Source organism: Puma concolor, chromosome A1 (assembly GCF_028749965.1).
Source record: "Puma concolor isolate L17-30 chromosome A1, mPumCon1.1.hap2, whole genome shotgun sequence".
In the NCBI taxonomy this organism is placed as follows: Eukaryota; Metazoa; Chordata; class Mammalia; order Carnivora; family Felidae; genus Puma; species Puma concolor.
In genome coordinates this window covers 135,972,629-135,991,347 of record NC_141667.1, presented here as the reverse complement: position 1 = coordinate 135,991,347, position 18,719 = coordinate 135,972,629, and the positions used below count along the sequence as shown (strand labels likewise).

The window sequence follows — 18,719 nt, the reverse complement described above, 5'->3', positions numbered from 1 at the left end:
ATTTGTATTTCTTTTTAAAGTTGTTTTGGCCCTTCTAGGCACTTCACATGAACATAAATCTTAAAAGCAGCTTGTCAATATTTACAAGAAAAGCTGCTGGGATATCGATTAGTATTGCATTGAATCTATGTCTATGTATAGATCTCTTTGGGGAGAATTGATATGTTAACAATATTGAATCACCAGAGTTATAAACAAGGTCTGTCTCTGTTTGGAGACGGCATGTATGTTCTGCTGCTGTGAATTCTGTAAGTGTCAAATAGGTCAGATTGACTAATTCAGTTCTCTACTTTCTCTCAGCAGTGTTGTTAATTCTTAGCGTACACGTCTTTCACATTTTTGGTTAGACTTGCCCTTTTCGATGCTATTGTAAATGGCTTTTAAAATTTCAATTTCTGATTGTTCATTGCTAGTGTATAGAAGTATATTTTTTGTACAATTTTGTATATGCAACTTCCCTAAACTCATTATTTTTAGTGGCTTTTTTCGTAGATTCCATCAGATATTTTACATATAGAGATATATTTATATAATCTGTAAATAAAGGCAGTTTTGCTTCTTTCTTCCCAGTCTGGATATCTTTTTTTTCCTTTTTACTGCCTTATTATACTTGCTAGAACTTCCAGTGCAATGCTGAATAGAAATTATAAGAGCAAACTTCCTTGTCTTGTTCTTAATCATGCATGTATGGGTGGGAACATGCATTATTTTATTACGTTAGTAGTAGGCTTTTCATATTTGCCCTTTATCAGGAAAAGGAAAAGGAAACTCTCCTTTTTGTTCCTGGTTCACAGAACATTCTTATCAGAAATGGATACTGGATTTTGCCAAATGCTTTTTCAGCCTTTTTTTGAGGTAATAGTTTTCTCCTATTATTATTTTTATCCAGAAAGAGGGCTGGGAAATGTAGTTTATTGCTCGGTACCTTATTGTCCCTGGTGAGAGTGGGATTGTGTTAATAAGGATGGAAAGAAGGATGGACGTTAGGTATACAGTTAGCAACGTTTGCCAGAGATGCTGCTAGCAAGTGCTCTCTGTGCCTGTGCCTAAGGGCCATGAAAGCCCTATTTAGGAATGGAGGGAAAGGAATTTGAGCCAAGTATTTTTTATTACATTGACTCAATGCAGATTTCTAAGTTCCCCGTGTTCTCTCCCTTTCCATGACCGATCAGCCATCACCGCAGGTCGTATATGCACCACTGGTGGCTGGGGAGCAAGAGCTCTGACCCCAAGGAGTGGGTGCGGCAACTTTGGGGATGGGATAGAAGGAGAAGGGAAAAGGCAACAGCTGTTGTTGGCCACTCTTTCCTGCAAGTGTATTATAAAGGTGTTCACTTTCTCTGTTCAGATGTTCTTTCATGAGAACCTCCTTGATTTCACTCCAGTTGCAATTAAACGCTCCCCTCCTGCATTTCCCGCAGTATGTTTTGTGACTGCTTTATTGAGGTATAGTTCTTATAGTATTCTTTAAAGTATACAATTCAGTGACCCTTGGTATATTCACAGAGTTGTGCGACTATCACACAATCAATTTTAGAACATCTTCATCACCCCACATTGACACCAATCCCTCCCAATCCTAGACCACTAATGCACTCTCTGTCTTTGTAGATTTGTCCTTTGGACATGTCATAGAAATGGAATTCTTGAGTATGCTCTCGCAGTATTTTGCTGATACAGCTGCATTCTGCTCTGTGTCTATGGAGTTTGCGGAGCTTGTATTTGACTTCCTCTGCAGAGTAGGAGTCCCTCGTCTGCCATCTCTGTGTCTATAGTAGTGCTAGCAATGTGCCTGTTACATCAGTAAATACTAAATGGGAGGAAAGAGACGTCCTTTCCTTTTTATAAACAAACACAATAGGAGAGGCTGCAGCGTAAATTTGGAAATATGGAAACAAGATTATTCCTGTCTATACCTGAACACTATAGTATCAGTCGGATTTTTGAATGGCTGGATATGACTCCTAGCCACCCAGTTCACCTGCCCTAGTATCTGACCCAGCATAAAACATCTACCATTGTTTTCACTTCTGCTTCCCCCCTTCCCCCCACTTAAAATCCATCATAAGTTTTGGTCTACTGCGAGCCAGGTACAAGAGTTTAATTCTTCCTTCTACCTTTACCACCAGCTATGAATGTTGAGAAAACCCGTTCCATATTTCTAGTCTTAGCTTCTTTGTCTGAAAAAAATGTGGCAGTTATGTTTGGGAAAGGGACCTTTAACTCTAATAATATGTGTTCTTTTATAGCAACTCAGAATAAATGAGTGCAGGCAAGATTTTGACCCGTGTTATTAATTCAGAATACCAGAATAAAAGGAATTTCTGTGGAAAGATGAGTTGTCTGGAAGGCTTGCATTCCCATTGGACAGTTATTTTCTTTTTTTTTTTTTTTTTTTTTTTTTTTTTGAGACAGAGAGAGACACAGCATGAACTGGGGAGGGGCAGAGAGAGAGGGAGACACAGAATCGGAAGCAGGCTCCAGGCTCTGAGCCATCAGCCCAGAGCCCGACGCAGGGCTCGAACTTGCGGACCGCGAGATCGTGACCTGAGCTGAAGTCAGACGCTTAACCGACTGAGCCACCCAGGCGCCCCTGGACAGTTATTTTCAAAAGATACTTTGATCATGGAAACATTTTTCAAATTAACTTACACGAATTGATATTATATCCATTAGAACAACAGTAAGCACTGTATTTAGAGATATAATTGGTTTATAAAGGAATCTTTAGTCTTCCCACACTTTTTTTTTTTTTTTAAGGTGTAAATCCAAAGTGAAATGTACATTACAGAAGAGAAAACTATTGAATATCGTTAGTGGCTCTTGGTATTAAAGCCAAGTATTTACACGTGAAAGAAATGAGGTCCGTGGCACTGGTAATGGGATTTAAGTGGATTTAGGATCTAAGGCTGAAATAGGAGCCTAATTAGAGAAGACCTTAAGGTCATCATGTCAGTCCTCACCTGTCCATCAGGCAGACAGACTGTCCACAGCTTTCACTTCTCATCAGTGTCTCTTGCCTGCCAGTTCTTGAGGGAGAAGATGCCTTGGCTACCCTCAAGACACTGATGTGTCTACAGCAGTGCTTAGCGTGGGCCCAGAGCTGCTACTTACATCCGGTATCCAAAAAAGGCTACTAAAATCTCAGAATATGAAATCTGATGATCTTCTTCAAGGGAGATGGGGAAATTAAATCATATGGGATAGTTCGTCTTTGCTAGCATTTTCCTGATTTGAAAAATAAGAAGAAAGGACACGAAGAGGGAATAAGAAGCCTGTTTTCCATGGATAGGAGAGCCACACTTATGATGGGTCTTTAGTACTTATTATTATTATTATTATTATTATTTTTTTTTTAGGTAACTATTCTTGAAATCTAAGTGATTAAACATTTTTTTTCAACGTTTTTATTTATTTTTGGGACAGAGAGAGACAGAGCATGAATGGGGGAGGGGCAGAGAGAGAGGGAGACACAGAATCGGAAACAGGCTCCAGGCTCTGAGCCATCAGCCCAGAGCCCGACGCGGGGCTCGAACTCACGGACCGTGAGATCGTGACCTGGCTGAAGTCGGACGCTCAACCGACTGCGCCACCCAGGCGCCCCTAAGTGATTAAACATTTGTTAAGGGGAACCTCTGTTCCTTTTCTCTTTCTAGGGCACTTTGGGATTTTCTTTTATTTATTTATTTATTTATTTATTTATTTATTTATTTATTTGTGTTTATTTATTTTTGAGAGACAGAGACACAGCATGAGCAGGGGAGGGGCAGAGAGAGAGGGAGACACAGAATCCGAAGCAGGCTCCAAGCTCTGAGCTGTCAACACAGAGCCCGACGCGGGGCTCGAACCCACAAACCATGAGATCATGACCTGAGCCGAAGTGGGACACTTAACCGACTGAGCCACCCAGGTGCCTACTTTGGGATTTTCTACAGGACAAATCGACACCTTTATTCTACTTTATTTCTCACATGCAGTGCTTTAGTTATGGAAGCATAGCCCCCAGAGTGGGTGGCATCCAAAGCTAACTGAGGGAAGATGGGACAGGGGTAGGGATCGAGCTCAGCTGATGTCCTTGGGCAAGGGTCACTGTCAACATATACACCACAGTGAGTGTCCCTGCAACGTGGCAAATTGGGATGTTTGAAAGCACAGAGTTTTATAGTTTACTGTCTTCCCTTCTGATGTTTCCTTTTGCTCCTGCTGGTCCAGCTGTTTCTTGGTGAAGGTTATTATTAGATGTGGAGAGTCCAGAGCTGGTGGGATAAGAGCTTGGAACACAGATGGCACTTGTGTGACAGAATCTAATGCTGTGTGAGGATTCTGCACTGTGGCAGTAGAATTTGTGTTCTTTCCTTCTGGAATCCATACCCACAATACTCCGCATTACTTAGATAATTACTTGACTTGAGGCTTCACTGCTCAGGGGCAATTTCATTGGCTTTAGCTTTAATTAAAAAAAAAATCATTAGGGAAGCAGAATCCCCCTTCCAGTTTCTCATTAATTTACAGATGAATTTGTTTGCTACTAACTATCTATTGACATTTTGCTCCAGACTTTGGCCAAATGTTAGTTCAAGGCATTTATAAAAATAATCTGGATTTTGACATTACTATCACAGGATTATTGTTTTTATCTGTTGTAGCTGACTGGACTGCTTGGTGTTCATTTCATAAAACACAAAGTTTATCCCATCAGGAATCAAACATGAGAGCATTCATATTCATTACTCAGCGATCTCAAAAATGTGAAATTTGAGGATATGGGCAACCCTTGTTTTCAGCGGCCGCCATATCCAATTTCTGTGTTCTCGGGTAGCTCTTCTTTCATACGAAAGGCGACTAGGATCTGATCTTTACAACTTCTTAGATGTGCGAATGGCATTTTGAATAGTTTTACTATCTTGAGTAAGGAGAAACTGGTAAATCGGGGTAGGAGGACTTAGGTTTGGAACATGCTGCAGACAGAGATGTCCTGAGTGCGTAAGACGAGTGAGATAAGGCACTGTCATATTTACGTATCACGGTGGGTGCCAGCGCTCTGGGTGAGGTGGGAGTGTCCTGTGGCTGTGTGCACAGGCTGCCACATAACCTGGTGTGATCCAGCATCCAGCGCATGTCCCCTGTGCAGTTAGACTGAGCCTTTTGTGGCATTGAATCGACCCTTGCATACTCCAGGTATGGTGGTTTGCTGGCTTGTATGTGCAAATCTACATTTTAGAGAACAGTGCAGAGCCATGACCTTACAAATGAATGGCACATCTGCAATACCAAACACATGCATAGAGATGGCAGGAGACGCTGAACCCTGAGGTTGGCACGTACTGACTTAACCTGGCAGCATGAAGCAACATATTAGAGAGCCGGTGTATTCATATGTTACAGGCTGATTTTGCTTTTAATTACAGCGAAATATGTGATTGTCTGAATCAAGTATTGGGGAAGTTGCTGAGCATCTCCTTGCAATGCTGGTGTTAATATCTCTACACCGGCCCAACGTCCCAAGCTCACTTGACGTGGCGTCCCTCACCACATGGCCTTCTGGTGAAGGAAGTGAGTCCTTAGTTCTTCAAGTTGATGGTCACTTTATTCCCTTATGGTGTCCTCTACCTGGTGGTTTGTTGTGATAATTCTATATGTTTCTTACAATATTCCCAGCTAATTCTCAGAATAAAGTCCTAACAACTGACTTTGATTTTGAAGGTCTACATCTTTTTTTTTTTTATTTAACTTTATTTTTTATTTTTTAAAATTTACATCCAAATTAGTATATAGTGAAGCAATGATTTCAGTAGATTCCTTAGTGGCCCTTACCCATTTAGCCCATCCTGCCTCCCACAACCCCTCCAGCAACCCTCAGTTTGTTCTCCATATTTATGAGTCTCTTCTGTTTTGTCCCCCTCCCTGTTTTTATATTATTTTTGTTTCCCTTCCCTTATACTCATCTGTTTTGTGTCTTAAAGTCCCCATATGAATGAAGTCATATGATTTTTGTCTTTCTCTGACTAATTTCACTTAGCATAATACCCTCCAGTTCCATCTGCATAGTTGCAAAGGGCAAGATTTCATTCTTTTTGATTGGCGAGTAATACTCCATTGTGTGTGTGTGTGTGTGTGTGTGTGTGTGTGTGTGTGTGTGTGTACCACATTTTCTTTATCCATTCATCTGTCAATGGACATTTGGGCTCTTTCCATACTTTGGCTATTGTTGATAGGGCTGCTCTAAACTTGGGGGTGCATGTGTCCCTTCGAAACAGCACACCTGTATCCCGCGGATAAATGCCTAGTAGTGCAATTGCTGGGTTGCAGGGTAGTTCTATTTTTAATTTTTTGAGGAACCTCCATACTGTTTTCCAGAGCGGCTGCACAAGTTTGCATTCCCACCAGCAATGCAAAAGAGATCCTCTTTCCCCGCATCCTCGCCAACATCTGTTGTTGCCTGAGTTGTTAATGTTGGCCATTCTGACAGGTGTAAGGTGGTATCTTATTGTGGTTTTGATTTATATTTCCCTGATGCTGAGTGATGTTGAGCATTTTTTCATGGAAGGTCTACATCTTCTAAAGCTACTGCTCTGAACATTGCACCCAAACAGATCTTCTCACTTTCATTTGATTTCTTTCTACCCCCCTTTTTTTTTTTGCTTTTTCTTCATCTAAAATGCCTTCCCCTAGATCTCTGCATGTCTAAATTCTTTTTGATAAAAATAATAGGAGTGGTTATCATTTTTTGGTCCAGAAACTGTATGTAAAATATATACACATATATATACATATGTAAATATATACTATGTATATCAGTGTATATACAGTATATATACAAATGTAAACTATACACATAATTGTGCCTAAATCACATGAAAAATATTTAATGATGTGGGAAGATTTTTACCTTTATATTAATGGAAAGGAAAATTGAAAAATATTAAGATTCTTTTTTTTTCTTTGAGGAGAAAAATATATAGGGAAAATTTCCTGAGTATCTCCATACATAGAAATGTTACCGTTTGATGGAACCATAGGTAGGTTTACTTTGCTTATTGGTTTAAAATCTGTTTTACTTTTGTAATAAGACGTGAGTTAATAAAACTTATCTGTAAAACTTATCTGTAAAGCATAGGATACCTTATTCCGTCTCATCCTTACATAAAATTTTGGAATATCTGAACCCCAAACTACACTGTGTTTTTCTCACAATTACTCATATATCCAGCCATTCTAAAGGGTGTTTAATCAAAGTGAGCGGCGCTAACATTGGAGGTAATGCTTATGTTTGGCACAGAATATAGTTGATGTTCCTTTCTACCAGGCTACAGACCTTTGCTTTGGAAATGTCAGTCTACCTGTCCACTCATGTTTGCGGTGATAACCCTTACTTCCACGGGTCAGGCCACACCTAAGACATTTACTAATGAAACAGAAATGGAGAGTTACTAATCCCTGAAGACCTCAGTGACATTTTTTGAATATTTTTGTTAATAGGAAAAGGGCATCTCGTTCTGCTGTGTCATAGTTGGGAGTAACGTGCACCCAAAGAAATTTGACTTTGCTTTCCAGGGAAGGTATTATGGGTCTACTCTGGGGTCTACTCTGTCGCTCTGGAGTCCCACTATCTCCCTTTGGGGCTTTTTTCCTGAACCCATATGTATGCTTCTCCTGAAACAAAGAGGATATATTCGGTAGTCACTGATAATTTTTTTTTAAATGTGGGTGAGGCAGTTTTTCTTGCAACTTCTTTCCTAATTTAGCATGACGTAGAATGAAATCGTAGAAATGAAGGAATTTATTTGGAGATCTCAAAATCAGAAGGGGAATTGTTTGGTTGCACAGCGGACCCTGACAGGGCCAAGGAATGGATTGAAGGAAATTGTCAAGCATGCATGTTGTTTTTAAGTGATACTTGAGACTGGGATGTGAAACAGCTGTGTTGTTGGGTTGTTTTTTTTTTTTTTTTCTTCTTGTGCCAACTTTCCTTATTTGATTGATTTTCTCTCTGACAGCCCACTGTGCTGATAAATGTGTCCACGGTCGCTGCATTGCTCCGAACACCTGTCAGTGTGAGCCTGGCTGGGGTGGGACCAACTGCTCTAGTGGTAAGTTTCCACCTGTTCTTGTCCATCTCGGAGTGTTTTTGCTGCATGGGCCCCCCTGTCTGCAGCTTATCCTGAACCATGGGTTTCCCTCTAGTTGCCTATGCAGAGTATGGTGTGGGTTCCCAGTCCAACTCATGAAGACAGTTTCTTGTACATCAGTGTATATATTATGTTCAGAACTGTTGTTAATTGAGGATAAAGAAAGGTCCTTAGAAAGAAGATGTCAATAGTCCGATGCTGGTACTTCTGTAAATATGAATATGTGTTCCAGAATTTAGGCTCCTTGGTTCAGGAAAGCTGTTGTGGTAACATAATTGTTATGTCCTAACTGTTCTTTTTACATGTTGACTGATCAAGGTTACTTCCATGGTGATTAAAATTTACCACTTGTTGCCTTTAAATCAGAAGTAAAATTGATATTTTCAATGCTTAGTATGTTTATTTTTCTCTGATATCTGGTATGCAAATAATCAGTACTTGCTCAGAAAACATTCGGGAGAAATATTGGTCATAACTGAAAATTCACAAACATTTTGGTATTAAATCAAATAGTAATATGGTATATAATTTGTGTCCATTATGTTAGAATTATAATCCTATAATTCTATAATTAGAATTAGATTCTATAATTCTATATAATTCTATAATTAGAATTATTATAATATAGAATTCTATAATTCTATAATTTTATAATTAGAATTATAATTCTAACATAATGGTATTTTGGACTATGAACAGCTTGCACTTAAAACCTAGTATTCTTGGGGCGCCTGGGTGGCGCAGTCGGTTAAGCGTCCGACTTCAGCCAGGTCACGATCTCGCGGTCCGTGAGTTCGAGCCCCGCGTCAGGCTCTGGGCTGATGGCTCAGAGCCTGGAGCCTGTTTCCGATTCTGTGTCTCCCTCTCTCTCTGCCCCTCCCCCGTTCATGCTCTGTCTCTCTCTATCCCAAAAATAAATAAACGTTGAAAAAAAAAAATTAAAAAAAAAAAAAAAAAAAAAAACCTAGTATTCTTTATTAAGAGGATTAGGCAGTGGAATTTCATATAATACAGTTGCTCTTCTAAATTTCACAGTTAAAACTTTGGTTTTCTGGCTAGCTCGTTGCCGCGCGTGTAATTGTGGCTACTTCCTGTCTCTTCGTACTCCCTTTTGCTTTGAAAAACGTGAGGGGGAATCAAAGTGCAACTGAATTTTAATGCCCCAAGTATTACGTTTAGAGAAAGGAAAGAATAGTTTTAAAAATTAGCAGGATCGGATGACAACACAAATTCAGCCTCATTTCATACATTACTATTTTCTGAAACTAGTTTGAAGGGATTTCAAGCCATTTGGATAAAACGGTTTTAAGAATTCTTACTTGCTTATAATTGGAATCGGGGAGATTACTGTTTATCTTGTTGAAACTACTTGTTTTAGGCTTGTGATCTCTTGGCTGTCCCCAAAACAGCATTTCCAGGACTAGTCCCTTGTGCTGCCTGTGCACAGAACATTCTGTGTGAAAGAGCCTTTTTATTGTATCTTCAACAGGGAGTGTGTGTGTGTGTGTGTGTGTGTGTGTGTGCGCGTGTGTGTGCGTGCGCTCGTGTGTGTGTGTGTGTGTGTGTGTGTGTGTGTGTCTTTCTGCCCCTGAAAGGCTTCCAATTCCAATGGATAACTGTCTTGCAGGGTTTTGTTTTGCTTCTGCTGGAGATCAGGAGGAAAGTGGGCATTTTGTTCACATGCCGCAGAGGCAAATGTTTGGGATGTGGGATTTGGCTCACAGCCATTTTTCTGGCCGACTGACCTCAAATGCAATGTCGCTTTCATTAACTTTTCCAGCTTAAAAATCAGTTGCGCCTACACATTTTGAAGAAAAATAACTTTATTATATAAACTAGTGGCAATGAAAAGAGTGGACGTATTTGAAAAGTGAGATTTGTTACTAATTCCCTGGCAAGTATGTTGCAGTGGTTATTCAGAGTTCGTTTACCAAGAACTACGCCTGCCTCAAGCTGAGAGAACAGACTAGATGAGTGTTTGTGTGAAGAAAAGGCTACATGAGTTTCAGACTTTCCAGAACTGATTTAGGCCTTCTAGAAAACAAACTGTTGCCTTATTTTGGAGGTGAGGCTTTCTAAAACGTAACTTGTTGCTTTCTTTTGGAATTTACTGATTTTTGCATGAAGCTTCTAGAATTCTGAGGACACCTCTTCTTTCCGTCCTGGAATACGATATTGACGCAAGGTTAAGTCTATTCTTTACAACTCACGTTTTGGCTTTAAAATGAACAAAAGCTGGGGCGCCTGGGTGGCGCAGTCGGTTAAGCATCCGACTTCAGCCAGGTCACGATCTCGCGGCCCGTGGGTTCGAGCCCCGCGTCAGGCTCTGGGCTGATGGCTCAGAGCCTGGAGCCTGTTTCCGATTCTCTGTCTCCCTCTCTCTCTGCCCCTCCCCCGTTCATGCTCTGTCTCTGTCCCAAAAATAAATAAAAGTTGAAAAAAAAATTAAAAAAAAAATAAAATGAACAAAAGCATAAATAAACACAGACAGTCTTCAAAGGTGCTCTGAGGAAAACACTTCTGATACCTTTTTTAAGCACATAAGAAAATGCTGTTCTGAGCTAGAGCGCTGTGTCTTGTTACCTGGGTTTTGTCTGCAGCAGTGGCTTTAATATCACTTGTTAGAAGGTGTATAGTTTAATTACTCTAGGCCAAATAATTCCTGAAACAAAACGCACGCTCGAGTAATCTACTAAGTAGCACAGTTTATATGACCTCCTTTCCAAAGATTCTATTTCTCTGTCCCCTCCTCTCTGGTTATTATTATGAACACACTGGATGATATATATCAGATCCATAAAATGATTGCCTTGATAATCAGACTAGTTGCTTGCATCGGTCAGGGTCCAATCCGGAGACAGAAACGACAATAACTTTTTTTTAAACAACCTTTTTTATTTTGGAACAGTTTTAGATTTACGGAAAAGTTGCAAGATGGCAGAGAGTTACCATATACCTGTATCCAGTTTTCCCCCTTGTTAATATCTTACCATTAGTTTGTCAAACTGACATATTGACACAGGGAAGTTTATGAAACATTTTTAACTATAACAGGGGACTGGAGTAATGAAGAATTGGCTAGTAGAATTAATAGCACTCGAAAGAACACAGGAATAGCAGATTTAAGGAGCAGCCACTACTTCTAGGGCTGAGACAGGATGTCCAAAAGGAATCCCCACTAGGGCTGGGATCCAGATGTTCTTAGAGAAGGTACGCCACAGCTCACCGAGCGGCAAGAGGCTGTACTATTCTGGTAGAACTTGATGGACATCTGCCCTCTGGAATTTGCTAGAAATCTGCACTATAGGATGTTTGGGAAAGCTGTTTGTGGAGAAGTGTCTTACGAGACGTGCTCTGCTACAGAAAAGGCCCAGAGGGATGCCAGCGGAAGTTGTTGGCTGATGGGTGCTGCTAACCACTAGCTAACTCGCCTGCTAGTGTAGGAGCTGGGTGCTGAGAAGTAGCCCATGCTTCCAGGAGCCTGGAGCTGGGCTAGAGAAGCTGGTCGTGTTGCAGAAACTGGGCACCATGCAAGATGTAGGTGCTACAGAGCCGGATGCTGCAGAAGTGCCTCCCCCTGTGCTTACTTGGCAGGAGCAGGGTGCTGGAGGAGCCATCTGCCCTGTAGGAGTCAGTTGAGCTAGCAGGCTGGAACCACCAAAGAAAACTTTCCTCCTCAGTGTCTCTCCAGCGCCCTCTACAGATTGCTTAACATTTGGTCAGTTGGCAAAGTAAAACTATTTAAGGGCCCATATTGTCTTTTGTAGAGCACAGGTTAATGGATAAATTTAGCACCGAGAGCCAATAAACTGATAACTACTGTTACACCCAGTCCTTTGGTTGCTGAGCTCCTCTCTGCCCATGTGTACACACATGCGAATTCTTGTACGTCAAGGAAACAGCCCTCCATTTCCACCCAACAAGATGCAGCCCTCCGTCTTACAAGTAAAAACATTCTCACTCTCTTTCCGAAGTGAGGAGATACAAGACCCAACAGTTACATAGCCATTATGGATGACATGAATTTTTCCTCACATTCTGTCACGGTTCCACTGAATATTGTGTTTGCTGGACTAAAATTGACTTAGAACCGCTTGTATATAAAGTGGAAAGAGAGGGGAAAAAAGAAAATAGCATCTACAAACACACACATACATAGAACAAATGGAAGATATTAAAAACTGCTACAGGCCTCCTTGCTGTCATTTGTCACAAGGCTATAACTGTACATACGGCTTCCTCTTTCCACCCCTCATTCTGTATTTTCCCCCTCCTCCCTCACACCTCAGCTGCTTGGGGTTCTTTACCTGGTGGAGCGACCTCAACCTTTATCCCCCTTGAAGGATCTGAATCTCCAGTTGTCCTGCCCCCCCCCCCTTTTTTTTGGTTGATTTCTCTGTTGACCTTTACTTCTGGGCATGGAAATACTTCTTAGGAACCCACGGAATCTCTTGGCTTCCAGACGTGGTTCTCCTTTATCCTACTGTGCAACCCAATTTCTGCCTGATAATCAGGATCATTCACTCCAGATAATCAGACGGCAGTAAATCAATACCTTTCACACACAGCTATCTCTGGGTGTGTGTGTTTTTTCTTTACTAATGTACGTGGTAGAATAAGGAACAGGTACTTTCACAGGTGCAGGTTTACAAAGGCTTCCCTTGGAGATTTATTTTTTTTTTCAACGTTTTTATTTATTTTTGGGACAGAGAGAGACAGAGCATGAACGGGGGAGGGGCAGAGAGAGAGGGAGACACAGAATCGGAAACAGGCTCCAGGCTCTGAGCCATCAGCCCAGAGCCTGACGCGGGGCTCAAACTCACGGACCGCGAGATCGTGACCTGGCTGAAGTTGGACGCTCAACCGACTGCACCACCCAGGCGCCCCTTCCCTTGGAGATTTAATCTGACCGTTTACTTTGTCCATGGACGGATGGATTCCTGTCTGTGACGTACAGACAGTCTTCCTGGATCTCAATGTATTCTCTGTATAAAAAAAACAAAACAAAAACAAGTGTGTCAGAAGACTGTACAAAGTTTCTTCCCCTGGAGTAAAATCATGATTTATTTTACTGAACTCAGACATATTGCTTCTTTTAAAATTTGATTAAATGATTAAAAAAAAAAAACCTCACTCATATTTTACTTTTATTGGCATTCTAATGCATACCCTAGCCTATATGACATCAATCTAACCTACCTCCATCTCTCCCTTCCCTCCTCTTCCCCCTCTCCCTTTTCCTCCCCCCAACATCCATCTCTCCATCCCTTCATCAATCTTCTATCCCTCTTCCTCTTTCAGGGCATGAAAAACAACTCCTAGAAGGCAGGCGCTGTGTGTTATTAATCTCGTTAGCCTCCATTGTGCCTGGCATGTGGTTGGAGCAGAGTGAATGGTTGTTCTATTTAATTAGATTGAATGAGCTGTATGATTCCATGAAGGTCATCCGCGTGTTCATGGTGTGAACTTTCATTGAGTGATTGCTGTGTGCAAGGAACTGTATTGGATGCTGGGGATAAGGAAACGCATGTGGAGCTTTCGCTGGCCTCACAGAACTCACGGCTTCGAGGCAGGTACACAGAACAGAGGTGGCTGGAGAAAGCCAAAAATGGCACTGGGTACGGGAGTGAGAACTGGATATGGCATGAAGAGGAAAGAAGGGCTGGCAGAGATATCAAGAGGTGTGTAGAATCAGGGAGCTAGTGGACAAAGGTGGGGAGAGCTTGAGGGAGTTCATATCTGATGACCTTTCTTTGGGTAAACTGGCAACAGAGACAATCTGCAGACGTGAAAGGGTGCAGGAGTTGGGTCATATTGACGATGATGATGACGGTAATAGTCCTTGCGTCCTTGGTATGTGCACAGCATCACCGCCAGGGCTTTATAGGAGTCACGTTTAATACTCGTGGCAGACGTGACATGGGTACAATTCTTGTTCCTATTTTACTGATGAAGAAGCAGACGTGCCGAACAATTAAATGACTTGTCTCAGTTTAGACACCTACTAAATGGTGGAGGCATAGTCACATCCCCTTTATGGCCAGTCTTTTTAACCACAAGGGTACAGTGCCTCGTGAAATTGGAAAGGAGGTTTGGTTAAAGTGTCAAGGGTCCGTGGCCCTGAGAGGAATGAGAGCAGGAGGCAGGGGCTGACAGCACCAGACAAATGTGAAAATAAGCATCCTGAGGGGCACCTGGGTGGCTCAGTCGGTTAAGCTTCAATTTCGGCTCAGGTCGTCATCTGGTGGTTTGTGATTTGAGCCCCGCGTCGGGCTCTGTGCTGACAGCTCAGAGACTGGAGCCTGCTTCGGATTCTGGGTCTTCCTCTCTCTTTCTGCCCCTCCCCTGCTCTGTCTCTCTGTCTTTTTTCTCTCAAAAATAAACAAAAATAGTTTTAAAAAAAAGAAAAGAAAAGCACTCTGAGAGATATCAAAGGCACACTCTCAGAGATGATGAGTTTTAAATGACACCCCTTTGGATGGTCTCATTTTGTAATTTTTAATTTCCTCATTTATAATATTAAGAATGTTGGGCAGATTATACTTACGATCCCTTTCCAACCTGTGATTTTATGTGTGGTTTTCTCTAATACTTACATATATGCAATCCTGAGACCTTTCTTTGTTTTGGAAACCCTTTAAAGCTTTTGCATGAGTAGCAGTGACACATTTGTTCTCTCAATCTATATAATCCTGTTTATGATTTTTCTAAACGTCTATAGAGAAATTTGTTTCTCCTCTGGCTATAGGGCACTTCCAGGACGCAAGGGAGAGCCCCAAATCAACCAGTAGCCCGCAAATAGCTTTCAAAGCTTGTTCCGCAGGCTTCTGAAATGAGTACCAAGTAGAGGCAAACATGGAAATTAATTTCGGTTTAGAAATTCAAAACTGGGGCTTATTTAGCCACCGATGGCGTTTCTGGTTAAATGTACTTGGAAGCAGTAAAAATATGCCTGGGAGGCAAGACTAGCTCAAACATTTTCAGGTACAACATTAGGAACACTGATAACCTTTTATATAAAGCAGGCGTGCTGTGCAGCAGGGAGTAAGTAATAAGACTTTGCCTGCGGGATATTCCGATCGGGGAATCCATTTGAAGGATAGCGCAAGCCAGAAATCGTGAGACACAAAAAGCTGGCTTATTCCCCAGCAAGGTCTGCTGCAAAGCTCTATTGACTGGACACAATAGTCGGATCGATGGTGTCTGGGAAGAGAAGACGCTCAGAACCCAGTCCTCACAGTGAGTCGTTAACATGCCCAATCGCGCTGTCAGAATTACTTTAGAAATCGGGTTGATGAAGCAGCAGGACTAAGAGATCTTTTGGGCCCACTGGCGTGGGGGCAGGGCATTGATGACAGGTGGGAAGGATGGAGCTGGGAAGGGTTCATCAGACCCGCCTGAAGGCAGTTTCGCTGATGGACTGCCCACATCTTTCGATAGAGGTCATGAGCACAAAACGCGGACTTGGCCTTTCCGAAGGACGCTGAAAACTGAGCTGTTCTTGGTTTCTCTCTGGAGGGTCAGGGAACCTCCTCCCCCTGCTCCCTCTAAACCCCGTGTTGGAGCTGAATTGCAGGAGTCCTGGCTGCTGTCCTTTCGGTGCTGTTTCCGGGCCTCACGTTCCTCGTGCTGAAATAAGGATGAAACGACCTAACCGTGGGGATTAGATGACCCCGTAGCTGTTCCCTGCTCGGCATTGTACCTGGTACTTACTTGCAATTCTTTGTGTGACAGATGTGGCTTCCCCTAGACTTCAGTGTGTGGGTGGAACAGTGGATGCAGACGCTCGTTGTGGACATCTTGTTTAGTCCCGGGGGGCACGCCCTTGCTTAGCAGAAGCCTCTCTCTGTCCACAGTTGCTGGGCACGAGGTCCCCCAGACAGAGCCCTGGTGCAGTTTCCTGCATTATTCTCAACCTCCGGACGTGGATGTCCTTACCAGATGGATTCATGTCTGGTTTACATTCTGGCTTACTGAGAACACTGTAGATGTTTACGTTACTTGCACTAGTCCACACGCGGTGGCTGTTAAAGACCAGGCTTGGCTGTCATGTTACTAAACTCCATTCCGTATCACGTATTCATGTGTTTCCTTTTTCTTTTCTTTCCTTTTTTTTTTTTTTTCTTTTGGCTTTCTTCAATATCCCTCTACATCTGCTTATCAGAAAATCTTGGTTCAACCTCAAAATATAACAAAATCTAAGCTTTTACTTAAAAAAAAAATTTAACGTTTATTTATTTTTGAGAGAGAGAGAGATACAGAGACAGAGCGCAAGTGGGGGAGGGGCAGAGCGAGAGGGAACCACAGAATCCGAAGCAGGCTCCAGGCTCTGTGCTGACAGCTCAGAGCCTGACACAGGGCTCGAACTCACAGACTGTGAAATCATGACCTGAGTGCTACCTCTCCAGTCCATGTCACTGCCCTCTTTTAATCGGTGCTCACACAATAGCCTCTTTGATGCTACACCTAATTGGGCCCAACTGGGGTCAGTTCTCTGTAGTGACCCCAGAGTGACCTTGCAAAACTGTTCTATAAAACAGAACTCCCCAGTATTTCCCAAGATGGAATCATCGCCAAAGCTCTTTTTGACCTGTCCCACCCCTATGCCATCTATCCCTTGTCATCACACTTTCTCTCTGGGTATCGTACTACCCAGCCCTCTCCCTTCCTCTCATGGGACACACTGGTTTCAAAAAAAAATTTTTTTTAATGTTTATTTATTTTTGAGAGTGCGAGCAGAGGAGGGGCAGAGAGAGAGGGAGACACCGAATCCGAAACAGGCTCCAGGCGCCGAGCTGTCAGCACAGAGCCCGACGTAGGGCTTGAGTCCACAGACTGCAAGATCGTGACCTGAGTTAAAGTCAGACGCTTGGGGCGCCTGGGTGGCGCAGTCGGTTAAGCGTCCCACTTCAGCCAGGTCACGATCTCGCGGTCCGTGAGTTCGAGCCCCGCGTCGGGCTCTGGGCTGATGGCTCAGAGCCTGGAGCCTGTTTCCGATTCTGTGTCGCCCTCTCTCTCTGCCCCTCCCCCGTTCATGCTCTGTCTCTCTCTGTCCCAAAAATAAAAATAAAACGTTGAAAAAAAAAAGTCAGACGCTTAACCAACTGAGCCACCCAGGCGTCCCCACACTGGTTTCATTTCTCCCTTTGGCCTTGATCTTCCTTCAACCTGGAATACTCTTCTCCCTAGATCTTTATGTGGCTGGCTTCTTGAGGCCAATCAGGTCTCAGCTTTCCCCAACCTTTATATATAAAGAGTATTCCCCATGATTCTTGATCACATCTCCTTTTTAATTTTTTTTATGGCACTGAAAATATTTTGTTTTGTTTTCTTTTGTTTTTGTACTGTCTTTCCTTCTGGGACATAGGGCCCCTAAAATTTTGTCTGTTGTTTTCACTGCTCTGTAGCTAATTTGCTCACTTAATGTCCAGCACAGTACTGGGCACACAGTAATGCTCAATATATATTTGTGAAAGGAAGGAATAAAGGCATAAATGTTCCAGGAATAGTGATGGATATAAAAGCGAGACATGAGAGATGAATAAGACTCTGACTCTTTGTTCAAGGAGCTTTCAGTTTAACAGGGATTGGAAGTATGTGCCCAAATATATAAGCAAAATATCCAGAGAAGTTAAGAAGGAAGTAATCATAAGTCTTCTAGAGAAAGGGTATGACCCTATGAAGGGTTCTTCCCTTCAGTGGCCTTAAGATAGTTTGGGTTCCTGTGGCTCTTGGCTGTGTGTAGAGGGGGCCCATTCTTCCTTGGTGACTTAGCAGAAGATTCCTTGTCCATAAACAGTCACCTGGAGTGAAATCATAGAAGCCAGGTGACATGTACTCAATGTGGTTTCCATGAACTATTAGGCAATGGGGATGTGGGAGCTCCTTGGCCTCAGGAGAGGGAAAGCTATAGTACCAACATCAAGGTTACTACTTGTAGAGGGCTGAGGCTTCTGACACAGCGGCCTCAAGACTAAGAAAGGTGTTTGAAAGTCCGCCCTCATTCCAGCGGGTAACGCTGAACGGTTCTGCCATCTAAACTTCCGTGTATTATTTCTCAAGGTGGGGATTTTGTATGACAATGTGGAACTTAGTGAAACGTGTACCACAATGGAGTAGGAGCAGTAAGAAATTAGGCAAAGATATTCAGACTACAAATTATTTGCAATCACACAGCAACCAGTTTCTGACAGCACAAATGTGTTTCCTGGCTGTTCTGCTGAGAGTGAAATAATGATATGTATTAGGCGGTCCCGGAGCCTTATTTGTCACCATACCTGTAAAATGGGTGTGCTGACCCTTGAGTTTAGTAGAACTACATACATTTCATCTTACGGAGTTATGTTGTTAATTGGATAAAATATTTAAGTGCTGTGGTGTATTACGTAGTCCGGTATCTTTCACCAATTATACATGATTTCTTATTGTTTGCGATTGTATGAGAGAATTTTTTTAAAACACGTGAAAGTTTCTTCAAGGCAAACAAGAAAAGGGGCCTGTCACTGTGTTTTTCTTTCTTTTGTCAAAATCATCTTTTAATTCATCGACAACTTCATTGATTTTTAAAAGTTTGAACATTTGTACCTGTAT

General features: G+C 42.3%; 1 protein-coding gene across 3 annotated transcripts in view; it reads left to right on the top strand.

Moving 5' to 3' along the window:
- MEGF10 (multiple EGF like domains 10) overlaps positions 1-18,719 on the top strand; it is a 181,633-nt gene that overhangs the window by 83,125 nt on the left and 79,789 nt on the right. For 2 of the 3 annotated variants that reach the window (XM_025924946.2, XM_086705057.1), the window contains exon 5: positions 7,998-8,090. In XM_025924946.2, the coding sequence (XP_025780731.2) occupies positions 7,998-8,090 (93 nt within the window). Of the gene's footprint in view, positions 1-7,997; positions 8,091-15,254; positions 15,369-18,719 lie in introns of those variants that run through there. The other variant, XM_086705049.1, reaches the window with a different exon arrangement.